Source organism: Hevea brasiliensis, chromosome 17 (assembly GCF_030052815.1).
Source record: "Hevea brasiliensis isolate MT/VB/25A 57/8 chromosome 17, ASM3005281v1, whole genome shotgun sequence".
Lineage (NCBI taxonomy): Eukaryota > Viridiplantae > Streptophyta > Magnoliopsida > Malpighiales > Euphorbiaceae > Hevea > Hevea brasiliensis.
Genome location: NC_079509.1, coordinates 7305586 through 7327184, shown reverse-complemented (window position 1 = coordinate 7327184; position 21599 = coordinate 7305586). Strand labels below are relative to the sequence as shown.

At 35.3% G+C, this 21599-nt stretch overlaps 3 protein-coding genes across 8 annotated transcripts; 1 reads left to right on the top strand and 2 right to left on the bottom strand.

Moving 5' to 3' along the window:
- Positions 1-5710: 5710 nt before the first annotated feature.
- LOC110656197 (uncharacterized) lies at positions 5711-9028 on the bottom strand. Its single transcript, XM_058139856.1, has 6 exons — positions 8829-9028; positions 7580-7625; positions 7204-7330; positions 6844-6914; positions 6294-6397; positions 5711-6114 (listed from the first exon to the last, which is right to left on the bottom strand). The coding sequence occupies exons 1-6, from the start codon at positions 8946-8948 to the stop codon at positions 6076-6078; spliced, it is 507 nt and encodes a 168-aa protein (XP_057995839.1). The 5' UTR covers positions 8949-9028; the 3' UTR covers positions 5711-6075.
- A 1146-nt stretch (positions 9029-10174) lies between these two features.
- On the top strand, positions 10175-14269 carry LOC110656366 (SNF1-related protein kinase regulatory subunit gamma-1). 2 transcript variants are annotated; one of them, XM_021813089.2, is made up of 6 exons: positions 10175-10667; positions 10796-10968; positions 11679-11849; positions 11957-12232; positions 12656-12819; positions 13495-14269. In XM_021813089.2, exons 1-6 carry the CDS (start codon positions 10466-10468, stop codon positions 13790-13792), a joined length of 1284 nt encoding a protein of 427 aa, XP_021668781.2. In that variant the 5' UTR covers positions 10175-10465; the 3' UTR covers positions 13793-14269. The 2 variants fall into 2 exon arrangements, with proteins under 2 accessions (XP_021668781.2, XP_057995648.1); XM_058139665.1 differs by having other exon boundaries at positions 10796-10972; positions 11758-11849.
- Positions 14270-16999: 2730 nt separating this feature from the next.
- Positions 17000-21270, bottom strand: LOC110656365 (exocyst complex component EXO70B1). Of its 5 annotated transcripts, XR_009145402.1 has the most exons (4): positions 18952-21270; positions 18514-18615; positions 18327-18402; positions 17000-18221 (listed from the first exon to the last, which is right to left on the bottom strand). XR_009145402.1 is itself a non-coding variant. In XM_021813088.2 (2 exons), the coding sequence occupies exon 1, from the start codon at positions 20896-20898 to the stop codon at positions 18973-18975; it is 1926 nt and encodes a 641-aa protein (XP_021668780.2). In that variant the 5' UTR covers positions 20899-21269; the 3' UTR covers positions 17148-18615; positions 18952-18972. The 5 variants fall into 5 exon arrangements, 1 of the variants encoding a protein (XP_021668780.2); XR_009145401.1 differs by having other exon boundaries at positions 17148-18402; XR_009145400.1 differs by having other exon boundaries at positions 17148-17593; positions 18155-18615; positions 18952-21269.
- Between the last annotated feature and the right edge of the window lie 329 nt (positions 21271-21599).

Sequence of the window (21599 nt, the reverse complement as noted above, 5' to 3'; positions counted from 1 at the left end):
TACACTATTCAAGTCAAATTATTGACTTTCTAAGGCTTAATAGGTATGGGAATTCCAACTTCACCCACATACCACATTTTGGTCACTAAACTTGTTGGTTTTGGTCATTTTCTCAAAACTTAGGTCTTTTAGGCAAAATTGCCAAATTTTCAGTTTTGGTGTCCCTAGTTGCACTGTTCCATTGGTCATCTTTCTGTTGGAATTTGTCAAAACTTTCTTCATAGAAAATGTTACCTATTGTCTTAAGTTTATTTTCCTTTTCGAATCACTCCAATTGGAGTTTTGTAGCTCAAGTTATGTCCAAAATACGGTTACTATTCATGCGGCAGATTTTAGTTCTAGAAGATTTATTGATCCAACTTCGTTCAGCAATTTGATCAAGTTAAGTCCATAATTTGGTCTAATTTTCTTCATATGAAATATTTTACTATGTCTTAGGTTTCCATCGGTTCAAGAATCGCTTAAATCGGAGTTTTCTAGAGAGAGTTATAGCCATTGAAACTTTACTATTCATATGGTAAATCTGCTGTCCTGCAGATTCATTGATTCAATTTTGCTTAGTGATTTGATTGGGTTAATGGCATAATTTGGGTTGGTGTTCTTCATAAAAGTTTTAGGTGTATATCCCATCTAACCACTGGTAAAATTTCAGGTCATTTTGACCTGCCTAGCTCAAGTTATGACCAAATGAACAAACGCTATTCATTTGGTCAGTTTATACAGGGCAGCCTGCAATTTTCCAACTTTGGTCAATTTGTTCACTAGGTTTTGGTCACTTTTTGGGCATGCTTCCTGAATGAAAATTGTGTCATTTAGTGTCTATTTTCATCTCCAATTGGTCCCATACCAATTGGACTTGTAAAATTTCATATTTGGTCCCTCAAAGGAAATTTTGGTCATGCTGCCAGCAGCATGACCACACTCTCTCCGAATTTGGCTTTAATTCCAATACTTCTAACACACTTAATTAGGTCACAAATGACCATTTTTCACCTCACATTAGGTCAAAGACACCATTTACCACTTTCTCACATTTTTGGTCTCTAAACCCTAATGTCCAAAACCCTAAGTTGTCAATTTCTTGCATTTAGCTACTTTCAAACTCTTTAATCATAACCACTGACTAATTCAAGGTTCATATACCCATTCAAGTAAATCAAACCATGCAAATCACCCTCCCCCTCATGCTGGCCAAAATTTCAGTTTAGTCCCTCAACAAAAAGTTTATTTCTATATTCTTGATGCTATACATACACAAATTAAACTAAAAATTTGAAGTTTGCATTACTAACCTTAGGTGAAGTCTTTGATCTTCACTTCCTCTAAATTTTCTTCAATTCTTTGATGACAAATCTTCCTCTCAAGTGACTAAATCAAGTTTTTGTGTGTAAAGCAAGTATGGAAGAAGTTGAGATTTAGTGAGGGTTTCAAAGCTTGAGTGCAAGCTTTAAGGGAGTTAGCAATGGTGAGGGAGAGAGAGATGGGAGGCGGCAAGGGATAAGAAGAAGGCTTTTTGATTTTTTTTTTCTTTTCTTTTGTCTTTTTATGTCTTAGGAAGACCCAAAAATCCAATCAATCAAATTCACAAATTCTTATTTTTATGGCATCATGCATGATGTCATGCATGATGTCATCACCTTTTTAACTTTTTCATTTTCTTTTCTTTTTTTTTATTAGTTCTTTAATTTAATTCTCGATTCCAAAATTTTTTTTCTCCGATTTTATTTGACAGTTAGGTCAGGAGTCAGCTCTCGGGGTCAATTGACCAAACTGCCCCTCGCCGGTTCATCCCGATTTGCAATTAATTCAATATTTCTTCCGGCTCCCTGACCTAATTATTTGACTGGCTTAACAGTTCTTTTTCGTGATTTTCTCTTTTTCACTGTGTTTATAATAGTCCTAAGGACCACAGCGTCACATTTTACGGTTCGAAATTTGAGTTTAAAATGACTTCGCAGTCCTTCCCGAGACGATCATCCATCACTGTGACTCTCGGCTCGTTTAACTTCTTATGTTCTGTTTTTCTTATTTATACTTAACTAATTGACAATTACTAATTATTTATGTTTAAGGCTTATCTAGTTGTCTTAAGAGTGGTTCTAAACCCCTTAATTGTTCGAACCGACACGGGTCATCGGAACAGTGAAATATATCAGACTATACAAGTAGGGGTATTACTGTGCCGATCCGGCCCATAGGTTGGGTTGTGACATTAATAAAATCCATAAACATTGGAACTATCATATTCAGAAAAGAATATATATTTATCATTATATGATCATCAAATGATGATCATGTAGAGCAATTTTATCATATATATTTTTTTAAATTTTATTACATTATTCATCTTATTCTATTTAAAATCACAGTAATATAAGGAAATTCATAGTTATACTTAATTTATTATAAATTCAAGATATAAATATATATGATGCATATATTTAATAGGTGAATTTCACTGTATATATCTTATTTCTTAAATTCATAACAAATTAAATTTAAATAAAAGAAATTTTTTATACTTTATTTTTTCAGAGGAAATAGATTTTGATCTCCACGGTCCCAGAACTGGGTGCCTTGACTATTCAAGTTGTGGACTTTGATTTTACACAATTAAATCCTAATTCTACTTTAAGACTTCAATAGTATGGTTCATTGATAGTTATATATATATTTGACTCATAAAATTCAATGTCCGTAATAAAAAAAACATTTATACAAAAATATTTAACTTATTATTTCCCATTTCAAGATGTGAAAATTATTAATCAAATATCATTACCTTAAATATTAATGAATAAAATTCCTTTAAAAAAAATCAATGAATAAAAATTAAATGATAAATATGTTTGGTATATTTAAAAATATCATCAAGCTGATTGTTTTTTTTTTATTAACTTATAATCAATATATATTTTAATATGTAAATTTTGATAATATTATAATTATTTTTAGAGTTATAAATTTAAATTTAAATTGAAATAAAATAAATATAAAAAACATTAAAAAAGCAAACTTTTAGAAGTCATACTCTTTTTTTTTTTTTTTAAGAAGTTATAATCTTAAAAAAAATACGATTGGTGGAAGCCACGGAAATTTAACTGTCACGTGAAAATTGGGAAGCACGTTTTTGTTTCCAGTAGAGAGACTGCTTCATCTTTGAAAAAAAAAACAAAAGAGAGACTGCTTCATAGGGAATAATCGCACGCCGTTTACTGGGTCCTATCTACGTTCTAATTTATCGTCTAGTACACACTTTTCTATCCAACCAATCACATTCTTCCACCGTCAATTGCGTACTCCCACTACCGTTGCTGATCTGTTCCGTTATTTTTCTCCTTTTTTTTTTATTTATTCACCAAAATATCCAACCAACCGAATAATTTTGCATATTTTCAAAGCTAAACAACACAATTTTGATATTAAAGGAAAAATATTAGAAATATATATATATATATAGAGAGAGAGAGAAATATTAAGGTTTAAACCTTTTATTTTGCATGTAAATGTATATAAATGCATATGATAATTTAGAGAAGTGATTTATCATCTTATGTCACATGAGATTTACTAATAAGTATGGCGTAATTTCAGGGGCAAATAATTAAATGGCAATTAATGATTGGTTAATTTCTTCCACTGGGTGAACTAATTCAATTTATCAAATTAACAAAACAAAGTAAAATACGGAAGCCATAGATATAATTGAGCTTTGAAAAAAAAAAAAAAGAAAATAGCCGAAAGTTGAAGTCCATCAAAATATGATGATCCTTGCGTGTCCCAACCCATCGCCTCTTTCCAATCATTTGACAGATGGCAGTTGATGTATTCCGGCGCCGTTTTGAGGTTGACACAAAGCTCATCCTATGAGATTGCCAGGATGTGAAAGTCAGGTCACTTTTAGCTATGCAAAATCTGCACTCAGCTGCAATCCAATGTGCTACGCAACCCCTTCACCCACCTACATTGATCAGTGCTTCACCATGCCAAATTTGATTTGGTGCCATCCACCATGCATCGTATCTACTTATATCTACTATCATCCCCACTTTCGAGTGGTTTGTCAGTTCAGTGCTGCACGATACAGTATTTTTTATTGTAGCTTTTCAGCAACATCTTGTATGATCATAAACTTATTGTTTGAACCTTGTTACGGATGAGATCCCCACGATGTAATTAAGTTTTACCTAATAACCCATATTTTCTGTGAAGATGAGAGAGAGAAAGATAAATCTCAATGAATAAGACAAAATTGGGCATCACTGAATTGTACACATGTTATTGTAAATTTAAGAGCAAATACAGAAAGAAATGGAGGCCGAGAGAGAATTAAAGTACCGACATGGTTGGGGAAGAGGTGTCTTGTCTTCATCACTACATAAAGAAAATGTGAAGTTTTATTACAAATGCGGCTGAGAAGGAGACGACAGTGGATGCCTTGGATTTGTATTCGAACTCCTCTCGAGCAGTCATTTTTCAATATATATCCAAATCCAAGCCAATAACAGCAATGAGCTCTGGACCCATTCCATAGATTACGAATCATATATCATCCCTCTCTATTTTTCATGTTTAGTGTATGAGTTAACTATTCACTTCTGACTTCCTCTTTTGTTTTTAATAATAATAATAATAATAATAATAATAATTTATTTTTTTAATTTAATTATGTTACAAAAAGTTCATAAATCGTTGAAATTGCGAAAGAAATTATCCGATTTACAGAAAGTCAGTCCAGATAGGACAAGAAATTAATAAGATTAGAGTCGGTTTATCAATTTATTTAATTTGTGAAAAGCAAAATTACGTTAAAACTCCAATGTGATTATTTATCTTATTTGTAAGTTATAATGAAGACTCTCCTCCTCCTTTCAAGGCTTTTTTGATGGCCGAGAGAAGAGACAGCTGCTCCGCAAGCACTTCATTATTATAGGAAGCCTTTTAAAAGTATATATTATTTCCGTTAAAAAGGAACCTGAGCCCAGCTTCGACAGGCCAAATGGCCCAAAGTTAAGATCCATCGCATTATATTGAGAATTGATCTTTGACTCGAGAAGCCCAAACATGTGGTCTTAATAAGGCGCGACAGAGGCTACAAACAGTACTTGGAGCATGTGATTACAAAAGATATCCTCAACATAAAAGGCACTTTGAAGCTACTACAGGATAAATTTCAATAATTATCTCTAAATTTATGTGATTATAATATTATAATTTTTAAATTTTAAAACGTAATATAAAATTTCTCTCAAACTTTTAAATTTTACACAGTAAAATCACTCTAACTTTTAATTACTGATTTTTTAATTAAAAACTGATGTAAACAACTCTCGCATAGCTCTTAATCAACATTTATCTCTCCTCTTATTCAAATTGTAAAATTATTCTCTAAAAAATTATTCTATTTACAATGAGAAAAATAATTCAATTTACACATAACTTTAGAGAAAAAAGAGAAATATTAACTAAGCTACACACTAGAACTATTTAGGTCAGTGTCTAACTGAGAAACCGACACTTAGAGGTTAGATAAATTTTACTGTTCAAAATTTGAAAGTTGAAGAAATTTTATGTTATATTTTTAAGTTGAAAAACTATAATTTTATACTAAATAAGTTTAGAAACGATTGTCAAAATTTATCCAGCTACCATATCACCAATAGAAATTCAAACTCGAATAACCAATAATTATCATAGGATCACACATCCGTCCCTCAGAGGTCTTTCATTCCAAATCCAACCACTTCCCACTTCAGACAATTTTTGCTTCAGCATATTACACCTGCAACAAAAATTTTAATGTGGGTATGATAAATTCCAACCGAATGTAGTTGCTATGTCACACCCAAAATTTGTACACAACATAATCAGTAAACTTCTAATTGTACAAACATGTACCGCAGCATACATTAAAACGTCTTCTTTTCAACTTCCAACTTAAGTGAACTTTCTTCCCCACGTTTTAGTCACTTGACTCATTTTTAAGTTACATATAGAAGACAACAATATCACCTAAATCCCTTCCTTGAATGTACACAACGTGGATAGCACATTTATCCAGAAACTTCTGATCAATTAACCGTTTACATTTCTCAACCTTGCAACCAGTTCATCCTGCACACATCCAGCAATGAATCAGAGAAAGACACAGAATGAGAATTCTAATTCTGAAATTTACAGTCAATCTGGAAATGTGTCCATGGGCCCCATTCTGCTCCTCTACATACAAGCCCAGAACATGACTAGATAATAAACCAGTCCACACTAACTTCATATGAGTTTTTTATACTTACCTTCTTTCCTTTGGGTGAAAGACCCTGCTCCTTTAGAAGCGCACGAAGCCTTTCTACTGTCAAACTGTAAAAGTCCCTATCAGCTGTGCGGCTATCAGATCCCTCTGCATACCCAAAGGCATTTAAAACTCAGAGGATAACAACAGTAACTTGAAATGGAGCTGCAAATGAATGAAACATGTCCACACTCTTTTAACTTTCTTTTTCATTGATCCACAAAGTCATTGCCATTTTTGAAAGCCTGAATTGCAAATTTACATGCCAAACAAAACAAGGACGTTTGGATTCTTCTGGATATGAAAAAGTAAATGATGATTCATACACCGAGAAGCCATTGATGTGTAAAGACCAAAGTTACAAGAAACAAACAATTTGCAGATAAAATCTTAGTGGCATCACATGAGGATTCTTTTACAGGAGGGGAAAACACATTGGTTTATTTGGTGGTGAGTTGAATGATCTTTATTCATGCTACACATTTAAAAAACGATAAACTTATGTACAAACTGGAGATGACTGCCAATGCAAAACAAAGACTACCAACATTCACCTTGTCGAGAAACAATTTGACTATTGCTTCTCTTAGCCGAAGACCTGCCATCCTGAACCCTTTCTGGAGCACTGGAAAAAAAAAAGGATGACAAGCATCAAAGAGATTTAAAATGATCATGTTTTCATGAGTGAGAAGGTGCGATTAAACAAAGGATGTTCACAAGGAAATAGAAAAGAGCCAAGAATAAAAAAAATGGGCAAGGAGAGGGTGGGGGAGATAACATGCGTGTGTGTAGTAGAGCCATGCCAAAACCATGTAATTCTGTCTTAACTCAAACCAAAAAATAGTGTTACAGTATACAAGCAGCCTATCATTAAATGGCAAGCATTCTTTTTCTAACAAAGAAGGAAGCCATACCGCTTTCTAGAGCCCTCAGCTGCAGTTACTCCCTTCATATCCTTTGAACTGGAATCACCCTTTTGTTTGTTAAGCTGGAGCGATCTAATCAATATGTTTGTTTGATTAGTCTTTATCTGTTGGCCCTCTGGATATAGGAAGAGAAAATCAGTTCTGATTGAAAAGTACATTATCCCATAACAAAGAACCAATCTAAATCAAGTTATGCTACAATGAGAGAGAGAGAGAGAGAGAGAGAGAGAGAGAGAGTTTAATGATTCTTCCTATACAACAGTAGATAGAATATAAACTTGGAGCTGGAGATATTAAATTACATCAAATGCTTTTGAAGCACCAAAAATTAAAAAAATCTATGACATTGCAAACAGAAGCAGACCTGGAGGCAATGTATCATGCTCACAGATATAGACTCGCATCCCACCCTGCACAAAAATTCTCAAAACATGTAAACAAAAATTCAATGTGAGAATCTAGTCATCTAAAAAGAAAAGGCAAGGTCCAGAGAAGTAAACAGAACCAACAAAATAAATACACAAGAAATAGACCAAGAAAAGAAAAAACACGATCAACTGAACTCTTGGCGTCTCTACTATCTAATGTAAAACATTGAATTGGTGACATGATATGCAGTGACACCTGGCTTGATAAAGTGCAATGATTAAGCCTTTCAAATTGCAATAAAAAACGCAGACCTTTGGAAATTATTCATCAAAGGTGGGGAGGTGCTCAAGATTGTTTTTAAGGCCTAGATCACAAGCACATTCACAGTGGGGGAAAAAATTCAAAACTCTAAACACAGAGATATCAAATCCACATTCTTTAAGTAACTTGGTGTTTATCAAAGCAAACAGTATGCATTGGAACAGATATCCTTGTTCAATTCCTCGAAAAAATGGAACAACTTAGTCCAGTTCATTTAAATGAAACCTAACCTCACAATATCATAACCAACAACGACATCACAACAGTCCACTACCCTACAGGCATTAACGGTATCATGTCTGTACTCATGTGAAAGACGTACTCATTCTTACACATGAGTACAGACATGAACCAACAACGACACTACAACAGTCTGCTACACTAAAGGCATAAATGTTATCATCTCTGTACTAATTCTCACTCACAGATCACCAGGATCCAACCACTGAGGCATCTCTAATGGAATTCTCTCGTCTACCACACAGCACAACCGGCAAAAGATAAATGCCAAATGAATAATTTTATTGAAAATACAAAATAATCTAACCAAATTTACAACAAATTAAACTCTTTTTTCCTGGAATTCCATGGTAAGTAAAAAAAAATAAATAAATAAGACACCATGGCAGAGTATATGTGTGCACATTGGTAATACCAATAGCAAAAAAACCCATTTAAAATTTGGGGCAAATTATCAAAAAAGTTCATTTATTGAATATCACGCCGCAACTGAATCAAATTACTGGTCTTACTCTCAGTAAAGCAAGTCCATCAAAAAGAACCACCCTTTCAAATTTTTTCGACCACATTTTTCAGAAATGAAACAAGAAGTACTCATTTAGAAGAAAATTAAAACAAAACAAACAAAAAGGTGAAAAAAAAAAATGAAGAATGGAATGCAGCGAAGAAGAAAAGAGATTCACCGGATTTGAAGAGAGAACCGTAGAGGACAAGAAGCCTCGAGACGGAAGGTTAGAGAGGAATTTGGAAGCGCCAGTAGCCGTTGGATTTGAATCGGACGGGCGAGAAGACGAACCCTCCATGGAGCTGAAAAAACCCTCGCGAGGACTAGAAGACGAGTGAGACCCGAAGAGGCGAAGACTAGAGTGCGGGTTCAATGGGCGCGACAAGCGTAACTATTAGTCTGGTACTACTGTGTATCCCAGACCCCTATGTGTCAATTCTATTTTTAATTATTATCAAATAAATTATAAAAAAATAATAATTATATTTTAATTCTAACGTAAACGTTTTAATTAAAATAATAAATATTTTTTATTTTATTAAAAATTAAATAATTTATATTATTAAATTATTCTTAAAATTAATAAAATTTACTTTTTTTCAATACATATTAAATAAGGATATATACATAAATTAATAGAGAATTATTATTTTAAAAAAAATTACTTACAATTTAAAATAGATAAAAAATGAAAATAAACTTATATTTATAAAACAAAGGGAATAATTAAATCTATGTGGATTTTCTTGCAAATTTTAGCTCTAATTATTTTTAATGAATTATTGATCACTTGAAAAGTGAAAAATAACAAAAATATTGATAATTTGTTTTTCAAATATTACAAAAATAATTTATTAATATAATATAAAATTAAAATTAAATTAAAATTAAGCTAATATATATTAGAGGGCTATGGCTGTAAAGGTTTTTAAAATTAAAATTTTACCCATAAATTTTAGTATAAATTTTTTAAAAAATTAATTTTTGCTTAAAATTTTAAAAATTTAAAATTTCATTTAATTTCTGCTAAATATTATTTTTTGACCGTTTCATATAACGATTCAATTTCTTGTTTATGTCAGATTCACTGAAGTGATTAAAGTGAAAAAAAAAAAAAAAAAAGAAGGAGAAGAAGAAGGAGAAGAAGAAGAATGAACTGAGCCAGCCAATGATCTTGCAGTTTTTAAAAGGACTGTAGGATCATCAAAGTAAATATGCTATTTGGCTGGACGTCTAAAACATTATTATAATGATACAGCCCAAGGCCCATACTATTCATCACAGCAATCCCTCGTTTCCAAAGAGTTGACCTCTATAACCAATAGCTACTGATAAACTAATCAGGATCGTCCACGTCTCACAACGTCAGAATCAGAGGCTTGTCAGCAAATTAAAAAAAAATGTGCAAAAAGTACGCTCAGCGACAGTGGCCGCCATTAAGCATCGGATAAGAAGTGTCTTTTCTCCCGAGATATTATATGCAATCAATTGGGGACTTACCGGATAAGCATAAGCGGAATGTTCGTCAACTCCTTTGATTACTCCACTCCATCATCAACGATGCACCCTCCCAACGATACCTTTTCCCTTCCTTAACTCCCACGTGTCCCCTGTATTACAAGTATTCCATTTGGACGGCTGATGAAGAATGAGAAGCGCGATATCTGTTGCAGAGGATAATGGAAAAAAGAAGTGGAATTGTTTAAGGAAAGAAGATCTTCCTCTTTATTTATTTTTGTCAGCTTCAAGGCTTGCTACTGATAATGTGATCGCTTGCGCGAAGGAACACTTTGAAGAGGGAGAGAGTCAGTGAACATGGCGACGGTGCAGTTGGTGAGAGAGAGTGAGGTGGCGGAGACGCTGGAGACGAGTCCAAGGAGTCCTGAGGCCAAACTCGGAATGAAAGTGGAGGATTTATGGGATGTGCAGGAGCCGCAGTTGAGTGCAACTGAGAAGCTTAACGCTTGCTTCGAGAGTATCCCTGTTTCTGCCTTCCCTTCTGGAACTTCATCTCAAGGTGCGTGTTTGCTTTTGCTTCACTGATAATCGCAGGGAAAATCGACTGGTTTCTGTTTGATCGCAGTTGATTGTATAGTATCTTTAATTTAATTGAACATGTGTTTTTATATGAATTAATGGATGCAGTGGTCGAAATCAAATCAGACACAAGTCTAGCAGAGGCAGTGAAAATACTAGCGGATAACAAAATATTAAGCGCGCCGGTTTTGGATGTTGATGCACCTGAGGATGCTACTTGGATGGACAGATACATCGGCGTTGTTGAGTTTTCTGGAATTGCTATCTGGATTTTGCATCAGGCTAGTGTGTCAATCAACCTCTGTGTTTGTTTGTTTATTGTATTTGAAATTTTGAAGAGAAAGAAATAAATGGCTTATTTGTAGATTCTTTTATCCGCTTTGCAATATAGGAAATATAGAGCTTTTAAGTTTTTTTAATCCTTTAACATGCAGCTTGAGTTACGATGTGTTTTGATGGGGTGATTGACGTAAGGTAAGGAAGGGCAATGGAAGGGAAGTTGTAATCATTAATTTGGTGGTGAGGGTTCTGAAGGTTTTAAAATCTATGAAAACCTTCCTCTTTTAAAAAATCTCTCTCCTAAACAAATAATTATGGTACTTTAAAATCCATCACATACCTCAAACTTTCTCCCAATCTTGGGGAGATAATGAAATGTCATTTTGCATAAATGTACCTTTAATTTTATTTGTTATGCTATTCACATTATGATTGTATTGTGATAATGAGAGATCTTTGACATTTCAAATTCTCGGCTAATTATTAGATGAGCACTAATTAGTGCTCTTTCCCTCATAAAAGTGAGCCCTTCCTACGTTGTATCCCATATGATTGCCAGAGATACATGTATATCGGGAGCAACTAATAATTTCTCCAAATTCTCGTGGTCTTATAAAATGATGGGAAATAACAATATTTTGTTGTATTGTTCTTTTGATTTAGTCCCTTATGGATGGATGATTGAAAAGAGCATTTCTTATGTTTTGAGCAGTCAGAACCTCCATCTCCTAGGAGTCAAAGCTTTGACACAGCTCTTGCAGTGGCGGCTAATGGGTTGACTAATGCTGCAGGACTTGGGACCTTAGGCCCTGAAGATGCCTCAGCAACTTCTGGAAACTTTTTTGAGGCTTTGACTTCTTCTGAATTCTATAAAAATATGAAGGTTATATTTCATGCATTGTGATAATTCAAAGCTTTGTTGTTCCTGATTTATTTTGGTATTTTCTGAATTCTGTGGACACGGAAAGGTTCTAACTTTACAGTATTCAGGTTCGAGACATCTCTGGATCATTCCGGTGGGTGCCATTTCTTGCTTTACAGCAATCGAACTCCTTTTTGACGATGCTCTTGTTGCTTTCAAAATACAAAATGAAGAGTGTTCCTGTGATTGCTCTGGGTGATGGGAAGATTGATAGCATAATCACGCAATCTGCTGTTATTCACATGCTAGCGGAATGTGCTGGGCTTCAATGGTTTGAGAGCTGGGGAACCAAGAAACTTTCAGAAATTGGTCTTCCTTCCATGTCCCATAATCATATTATCAAGGTGTGTGGCCCTTCTCGGTTAATGTGCTATTCTTCTTGCTTTGGATTTGAGGTGCTTTCTACGTGTGGTCATCTGTAATGATGTGGTCAGTTTGTTAATTTTTTAACAATAAATGTGAAGTGAGTGCATCATTTTCTGTTCTGTGTCTGCATGATGGGGATGAGGGAGTCCTGTTGGCTGCTGGGCCGTTAAAATCTTTTCCCTGGTCATGTGGATTAGCAGAGCTTACCATTGTGGTGTATTCCAAAATCCTGGCTTTGATCGAGAGCAAGTTCTCTTCATGTTGATAGGCAGTTTGCAGCCTCTTACTTTTTTAAGGCCTCTTACTTTTTTAAGGCCTCTATATCTTTCCTTCTTATGTCCCTTTATTGTTCTTTAAAGGGGTAAAGAAGTTCTTTTCAAATGGCAGTTTATTTATTCTAGGTGTATGAGGAAGAACCGGTTCTCCAAGCATTTAAGCTGATGAGAAAAAAGAGAATTGGAGCAGTACCTGTTGTTGAAAGTGACGGTAGAAAGGCAGTGGGCAATATAAGTCTAAGAGATGTTCATTTCCTGTTAACTGCACCAGAGATCTACCGTGATTATAGGTTTGGAACTTCATCTTATATCAGCTTTGTGCTTAGCTTCACAGTCCATTATCACTATGTTTCTTGTTTGATAGTTCAAATACCTAACAACTGAACTGTGCAATATGCCCATCCATATTGTCCTTAATGTTTATAAGTAGCTTGGTAATAATAATAATGGCTGCTGCCATACCTAAACTCCATAAGCAGTGTGACTGTTTTGCTGTGTATAAAACTGTTTGTGCCTGATGTTTAGTTGACCAGTATAAGTGTAATGAACCTTATAAAAATATGTTTGTTTAAGTTATACACTTAGGTCATATGAGATTCTATCTCAAATTCCATTTTCTGTAAAATGCCAAAGGAATTCAGTACATGATTAATGGAGGGCAGGCTGAGCAAAAATTTTGTAGGAAGGCTGGGCCATGGTGCCAGATTGCCTTGGAATTGGAAATGATTAGAGCCAAGAGCTCTCTGCCTTTCCATAGCTCTATCAGTGTTTACTAGAATGCATTCATGCTAAATCATTCTTGCAAAATTTTCCTTTATTGTGTGGTGATTGTATGTTACGTATTTGGGATTTATGGGATAACCAGAGCAATTGATAATTCCTTGAATGAAATTCATAGGATCTCACTTTGGCACTAAACCAAACTTTTTCCCATCTCAGTGGATTCAGATGACATATTTTAACAGGTCTATAACTGCAAAGAACTTTTTGACGGCAGTTAGAAGCTACTTGAAGGAGCATCACGAGACCTCGCCGATGTTGAGTGGCATGATTACGTGCACAAAAGACCACACAATTAAAGAATTGATTCTAAAACTTGATTCTGAAAAAATTCATCGAATATACGTTGTGGATGATGCTGGAAATCTGGAAGGAGTGATTACACTGAGAGACGTCATCTCAAGGCTTGTACATGAACCTCCTGGCTACTTTGGTGATTTCTTTGATGGAGTGCTGCCATGGCCCCAAAACAGTAGAGTTTAAGAGGTGTTGATATTGATGATCTGGACATTCCCTAAGGATTGACCATTTTCAGATGACATCTGCTGATCTTCGTTGCATTGTTTGATAGCGAGAAAATGCAGTGACTGTGACATAGTTGAGTGCCCATGTAAATAGTTTCTTCTACTTTGATGGGGTTCCCATTTCTGTGCATCTTGATGTATCTATCTAGGAATTGAATGTGAGCTCCATGTCGTGGTCATTAATTCAAATCAAGTAGAAGGGTAGGACTTCTCCATCCTATGTTCATCAGATCAAATGCTGAGTTGGCAAGGTGGAAAGAGTAAATTGTGTTCTATTTCTAATATAGTATGTCATATGCTTTTGGATTGTGTGTTTGTGATTCAGTGATTGTGACCGTTCATATGCTTTGAAAGAAGAAAAACATGTATCTCACCACGTAGTCTTTTGTTATTTATGAGAACAAGAGTAGTGAAGCTCCTATTTTTCTTGGAATAATTTCTTAATTTCTTTTCTTGGGGGAGGAAAACTATACATTATAGTCGCAAGAATGTGGGATAAATTTTGATAATTGTTTATCTAGTTGTAATATTATAGTTTTTCAACTTAAAAATATAACGTAAAATCTTATTAATTTTTAAATTTTGTACAGTAAAATTTCTCTAACCTGTAATTATCAATTTTTTAGTTAGATGCTGACTTGGACAGCTTCAGCATAGAGCTTAGTCAGTATTTTTTTTTTTCTCTCTTAAGTCATGCATAAATTGAATCATTCTTTTCTCTATAGACAGAATAATTTTTCATGCGTAAATAGAATAATTTTACACTTTGCATAAGAGAGGAGAGAGAAATGTTGACTAAACGTCATGTGAAAGTTATTCACATCAGTTTTTAACTGAAAAATCAGTAATTGAAAGTTAAAAAGGTTTTACTGTGTAAAATTTGAAAGTTTAAAGGATTTTATGTTATATTTTAAAGTTAAAGGACTGTAATATTATAATTATATAAATTCAAGAATAATTGTTGAAATTTATTCTAAAAATATAGCCGTGAAATTTTCTGTAAGGTTGAGATGGTGGGTTTCACAAATACAGATACACAGACATTCGTGGTTCGGCGTTTAGATTTAGTTTAATCTACCATCTTTTTAATGACTATAGCTCCAAATATCCTGCAAGAAGTTTCTTAAATCTCATCAGATGATTTTTCTTAGCGCAGCTGGAGAAGAGGTGTGCTGTGAGTCTGATTGGGTCAAAGTTATGCAGGCTGGTGTACTACGCATTGCAGGCAGATCTTGCCTTCTGGCATGTCAAACGTGTAGTACACCAGCCTGCATAAGATACCTGCAATGTTTGCCAGAGGGCAAGGTCTGGCTGCAATGCTTAGTACACCAGCCTGAAGGCAAAATTGGATGACTCTCCTTGGAAGTTCTTGAGCATTGTTTTCGGTTTAATATTTTTTTCCGATTCTAATTTTATTTTGGTTTTAAGAAAATTCAACGACTAAAATTTTTAAGCTTTTTATTTTTTCAAAAAAATATTTTTAATTTAAAATTAAATTAAATCGAATCAATTTACTTTGAAAGCTGATTTTAATCAATTAAAATTTTAAATTGAATCAAACTAATTTCAAACAGGCACTTGGCCTAGTTTACCAGGAATTAAACTTTTTTCTTTTCCTGTATAGGCAGGAAGGGATCGACCAAAACCTCCCTAAGGTCTTATATATATGTATACATTGTTTTAGTTCCAAGCAATAAGACGTAGTCTGCCAATGTTCCACAGAGGTCGGGACAAATTCCCTCATTACAAGCAAGGTCAGGTCCTCTTGATGCAACCGAATGTTGGGGTAACAAAACATCGATGGTTATTCCAATGCAAACGGCAATTTTCTATTTGGCAAGTGGCCAGACATCATAGCATAGACCCAAGAAGCCCAAAATGCAAAGAGGCTGCTAATTAGTTCTTTGGTCCTTCGTGTTGGACCTATAGACAACAAATGCAAAGGCATTTGGTTTCTTTCTTTAATTTATTTTCTTTTTAAATCATTTAGAAAATATTCAAGCCCCACACCCCTGCCCATCCATTGCCTGGTTTGAACCCACAAATGCAATCCTCATGCCATTTGCTTGGACCAAGGAGAGAGACTACCTAAGTCAAGAGGCAACTGGCCAATCAAACATGAAATTTAAACCTCTTTGTAGCCAGAAACACAAGCTATACTTATCAGGGTCGCTAATTCATTTGATGAAGTGCTATGTCCAAATGGAGACGATGACCGTGAAAACACCAGAATAGCCCATCTGGTGGAGGAACAGTGCCAGCCTAATGGTTGGAGAACAAATGATGTAACTTGTCTGGATTAGTATTGGAAAAGCACTTACCTGATTTTATCCATTTTAATTGATTCCTATAGGTTTCAGTGCCAGACATGGCACGTTCTTTGGTCACTTTTATTAGCAAGCATAAGAGGCATATGCTCCACCTGCTCAGGAACATATTGTTCACGTTTATTAGCAAGAATGAGGGGCATATGCACCAGTTGCTCAGGAACATCGTGTCCCTTCCCCCATCAGGCGATGAACTCAGGGACCAGACAAAATCCAACATAGCCTCCAAAAATTAGAGTGGTGAGTAAAAACTTTCAATCACAGATCATGATAGTGTCTTAAGGCCAGCAAAACCATTAATAAAATGTTTACTAGCCAAGGGAAATACATATTCCCTCTTGCCATGGAGTGATGGAATCAATCAACTCTCATACTCATTCCAGTTACTACACAATCCAAAAATAAAAGGTAAAGACCACCTAGTTTAAAACAGCCCCAAGACACATTAAACTCAACATGCTATCATTCAAACATAATCATAGCCAATTTTCAATTAGCAATTCTAACCAGTCACATCAAACTTAAGCTTTGTAGGCTTCATTGCTTTGCCTTGCGCGATTCTACAACTGAATTGCTCAGTCAGATTATTTCTTTGGTAATTTCTAGGGATTCCTTGGACAAACATGATAATTAATCCAGAAGATCAAATTATCATCTCAACGCACGGAAAAAGTTACATTTCACTCATTTGAATATTTCTTACAACTAAATATTTATCAACTATTCCCCACAGCTTATTCTCAGAAGATTAGAATAACAACCAACGATCATGTCGAACAAGGAACACAATTTGTATTAAGGTACAAATTTCCTACAACACTACATGCTTGCAAGCCATATATTCTAACGATTTCCACGCTGCCAAATATTTCACTCTTAATAAAACAGATAAGTTGATAAATCTTTTCAAAATGGAAGCAATTAGTTTACATATCTGCTCCCCATATTTGTTAAAGCCATCTAAAGACCCAAAAGAACAGCTTTAGAAACCACTAAAAATTTACAATTTTAATCGATTGTTTAAAGACGAAACCAATGATATGGACATGACCATATATAAATGGGCAATGAAGTGCACGCAAATTTATTACCATTGACCTCTGTACAGATCCCAAACAATAACTTCAGAAACTCATAAATTTAAATCAATAGTTTCAGGGGAAGCCAACATTATGCATAGGCCCACAACTCAATGAGTAATATAATGCATGCAAATTTCTGAGATTGGCCCCCAAAAGATCTTTTTCACCATTGATTTTGTGTGCTTCCCTCAAGAGGTAACATACTATCAAACCCATATTCAGCCGAATAAATGCTAGCAGCTCTTCATCAGTTGTCGCCCCCAAAAAAGATGATCCAAAACATGGACAAATCTTCCATTCCATTTTGGTATCACCATTGGATATTATGCAGGCATGTGTCTCAAGTGTAAACTGTTAATATCAACAACCAGGGTTTACCCCATATGAAAAATAAGCAGCTCTAATAAACATCCACAATTAACCCCACATCTCCACCAATCATAAGTTTATACCCCAGAATACACAAAAATATGCCTCCAGTTTCAGTATATACATGAACATGATTTGCTTGTATCTTGTGTGAATTTAATACACTAGGTAAACATAGGCTTCATTTGGTAAACCTTATTTTTTTTTTTTGGCTTTAGATAAACATAAAGGAAAAAGATAAAAAAAAAAAAAAAAGGCAGGCTTATCAAACAAAGCCATGATTATCTCTGATTAGTTTATGTGCATCACCAGGAAACTGAAGATTGCCTAAATACAAAAAGAACTTAAAACGAAAATTAATGAAGAAAAGCAATGATGTCTTGGTTAATCTGCACATTATGAATTACAGTTTACAGTGCCACAAAAAAAAAAAAAAAGGTGATACGCTAAAAATGATCAAACTTGCACACCATTGATAGTAAAAATATATGAGATCTAATCAGTCAATTAGCGTACAATACAAACTCCAGGAAGAGTACTTGCCTTTTCATTTGTCAATCAGCAATCAACTCTAGCAAGAGTAAGTTTCAGCGTGTTAATCGATTAACCTCTGTCACTCAAGAAAATATAATGAAATTATTAAATGATGCGTAGACTCACATTTCATTTATTTGAGGCTTCATCATATCGTGAAACAAAACATTTTTAGAATTACCTAATTTAAATTATCCCTTACTGAACTTTTCTTTTGGTTGGGGAGACAAGGGGGGGTTCTTCTGTCTGCCAACATGCTGAAACAATATAGATCATAAAATAGATACGCTGTTGTTGAGATGTCAGTTTAAGTCTAGCAATCAAAGTGATAATTATTCACAACAAGAAGCTAGATATTAAGAGACGACCATCAAAAATGCTTTGATGAGCCTCTGCTCAAATGTAGAGGACCGTTAAGAGACCAATATCAAAATGCTTTGATGAACCTCCTGCTAAACTCACGCAGATACCTGTTTCAAATATAGATATTGGTTGGAAGAATGAAAAATTGCAACGGCAAAGTAAAACTTAGAAACATGCTACCCTAGAATATAGCCCAGCACCATAAACTAAAATGCTGATGGTGATTCATATCGATAAAATACATGAACTAGGACAAAGTCCAAATACAAAAAACTATGGTGTGATACATGTACAAAGCTTAATATAAAGCACCGTTTAACACTTTAAATTGCAGAGACCTGTGTTTAAAACATTAACATCAGTAAAATACAACGCATAGCATTCAGATACATTAAATAGATGAACACTGTTCCTTCTAGTCCTTGATGAGAACACATGCTTACCCGTTACAAGGTTCCCGTATCCTATGAACTTTTTCTTCTCATGTGGTGAAGAACAAGAGGCGTCCCTTCAAACAGATCCAGTAAATAATTCTCTAAATCCTCTGCCGTATACTTAATGTATTTTCCAGCATGCCTTCCACTCTCTAGCTGACTCCCAAACCTTCCCAAAAATGCTCGGTAAGCTGGTATAACTTTTTCTGATATAGATATTCGAAGCTCTTCACTAAGCTGAGGATCTGGGACCTTCCAACCTGTCTGAATCCTATATACTTCCTCAAAACATGCATTGAAATTCTTGAACCTGTCCTTCAAAGCAACTTTGGAGGCATTGCTGGAACTCCCACCAATCCCTTCATCCTTCAAACAAAACAAGGCCTTTGTCCAAGCAGCCCTAAGATAAGCAGTAGCATATTGGCGTATCTGGCCCCTGCGTTTGCGAACCCACTGATCTCCCACAAGTTTGATAAGATCTGAGTCCTTGACCTTCTGCACTATGTACAGAATATTATTCATCAGAAATATATACTGCATGGCACCATCCTCATACAGTCTTGATTTCTCCTCAAGATTTGACTCCAGAGTTGATAACAAAGCAAGCAATCTCCTCGCTATGGGAGTTGTACTCTCTTTATCCTCATTTTGCAAATCATTGGATTCATCCTCATCATTGTCCAGTAAGGAATTCAGCGTATCGCTGTAATCCACAACCAATTTCACGTAATTCATCACATATCGTGTAAGAGGATGAATCTCTCCATTGAGCATAGGCTTCTTGGAAGTCTCGCTCCGGACAGCATTCTCAAACTCTGCAAAAGTCACTTTTGCAGCATCTGCCAATCCAGCCAGCACTCCCTTTGCATCACCACACACCAACTCATCCGTAACCATCGACTGCAAATCTGGCGAAACATCTGCCAATGCGTCATACATGTCCAAAATCCTAAACAGCTTCTCTGAGGACTTCCTCGCAATTGACACTGCCTCCCCAAAATTTAACAACTGCATCACAAACCCCTTTGCAGTCTCATTAAAACAAATTTCCTTAGCCGAATCAGACCCGTTAAAAATATAATCACAAAGCCTCTTCTCTCCAGCCAACAGAACCCTGATTCCAATCTTAATAGCCTGTATCCATTTCCTCATTTTCTCGTCCAAACTTTTCCAGTCAATTTTCTGCACCTCTTCTATACTGAGTTTCTCAACTCCCAAAATCACCAAACACTCATCTAAAGCATCTCTGCGGACATTACTATAAACTTGAACGCATTCCTTTTCATAGCCTGATCGAATCATCCGCTCCGCAATCACTTTGAGGTCCTCCACGGCCTCGCTATTTACCAAATCGACATGCACATCATCACCCAAACTCCCTCCTCGCTCATGAAAACACGTGCTTTCATTATCAATCTCTCCGAAACTCTCAAATTCTTCATCGAGTTCCCCTTCATTGGATACAAACGAGAGCGACACTCGCCTAATAGATCCGTACAACATGTCCGCATCAAGAGGAACCGTGTTCCTTATCAAGAGGTGACGAAACTCTTCCTCCAGCCTCGACATAGCAACCTGGACAGCGTTCTCGGCCCGGTCAATGATCTCGTTATTAGACCGGATAGACAAATCATCCAACAAGTCGAGAATTTCGTCTACAGCAGTCAGATATTCAGCAGCCTCATTGGGTGCTTCATCCCATGATGGGGCAGAGTGGCGGGAGGAATCCCAACGGAAAATGACTTTCTCGGCGACATCCAATCGGGACTGCGGATTAGATTCGTCTTTGATCAAATCGGTTATATTGGATAAGCGGTTGTCAAAGCTGGAGAAGATCAGAAGCATATCCTCCCTGACGTCCTTGGGCGTGTTGAGGCTATTGACGATCTGTTGCGCAGTGGCCAAGACCCGATCGTCGGCGCCGGCGCCGACACTGGGGGTTGTAGTGGTGGCCATTTCCTGTTGGTTAGCAATTTTTAGGGTTTGTGTGAGAAAATGGGATTTGGGAGGGAAAATTGGGGATTGGGATTGGAGTGGATTAGAGATTCAGTGGTGGTGACGGTGGCGTTATGAGCATTTCCCTCTCAAAAGAAAGAAAGAAAAATAATAATAATAATAATAATAATAATAATAATAATTTTGAGGGATTGTTCAAAGACAAGAGAAGTTAAAGAAGTGTTAATTGTGTGAAATGAAGACTAATTACAAGTACTAAGAAAAGAGCAATGCTATCTCATCTAGCTATGACGATGGTAAGGAGGAAGACTAATCGTACCAATTACTCGTTTTGGATGGTCTACGCTCTGCGCTGAATTTTCCGCGCTTCTCCATCTCTCTCTCTCTCCCTCCCTTACTTCTCTTGGGCCTTGGGTTTGGCCCATTTCATCCATCATCAATCCCAATTACTCAATTTGGATTATTATCCCTAATATAGGGAAATCATTGAGTGCATTTAACATATTTATTTTATATTCATATATGTATGAGAGACTTTTCATAAATTATAGAGAGTGAATTTCATAAGTGAAAGACTACTATTTCTTCTAACGTATTTTATGATTTAATTGTTCATAATGCTCTTAATTTATATGTTCATTCTTTCATATACGTAGACTTATTTTTAAAAAATAATTAAAATTTTTTACAAGAATTAATAT

What these genes read in the sequence shown, in the direction of transcription:
- LOC110656197 (XM_058139856.1), bottom strand. Translation starts at nt 8,948, where the DNA reads ATGGAGGGTTCGTCTTCTCGCCCGTCCGATTCAAATCCAACGGCTACT. An exon ending in GCATGATACATTGCCTCCAG is followed by an intron (nt 7,331 to 7,579) that starts GTCTGCTTCTGT and finishes TCCTATATCCAG; the next exon opens with AGGGCCAACAGATAAAGACT. An exon ending in TTTCACCCAAAGGAAAGAAG is followed by an intron (nt 6,115 to 6,293) that starts GTAAGTATAAAA and finishes GGATGTGTGCAG; the next exon opens with GATGAACTGGTTGCAAGGTT.
- LOC110656366 (XM_021813089.2), top strand. Translation starts at nt 10,466, where the DNA reads ATGGCGACGGTGCAGTTGGTGAGAGAGAGTGAGGTGGCGGAGACGCTG. An exon ending in TTCTGGAACTTCATCTCAAG is followed by an intron (nt 10,668 to 10,795) that starts GTGCGTGTTTGC and finishes TAATGGATGCAG; the next exon opens with TGGTCGAAATCAAATCAGAC. An exon ending in GAGATCTACCGTGATTATAG is followed by an intron (nt 12,820 to 13,494) that starts GTTTGGAACTTC and finishes ATATTTTAACAG; the next exon opens with GTCTATAACTGCAAAGAACT.
- LOC110656365 (XM_021813088.2), bottom strand. Translation starts at nt 20,898, where the DNA reads ATGGCCACCACTACAACCCCCAGTGTCGGCGCCGGCGCCGACGATCGG.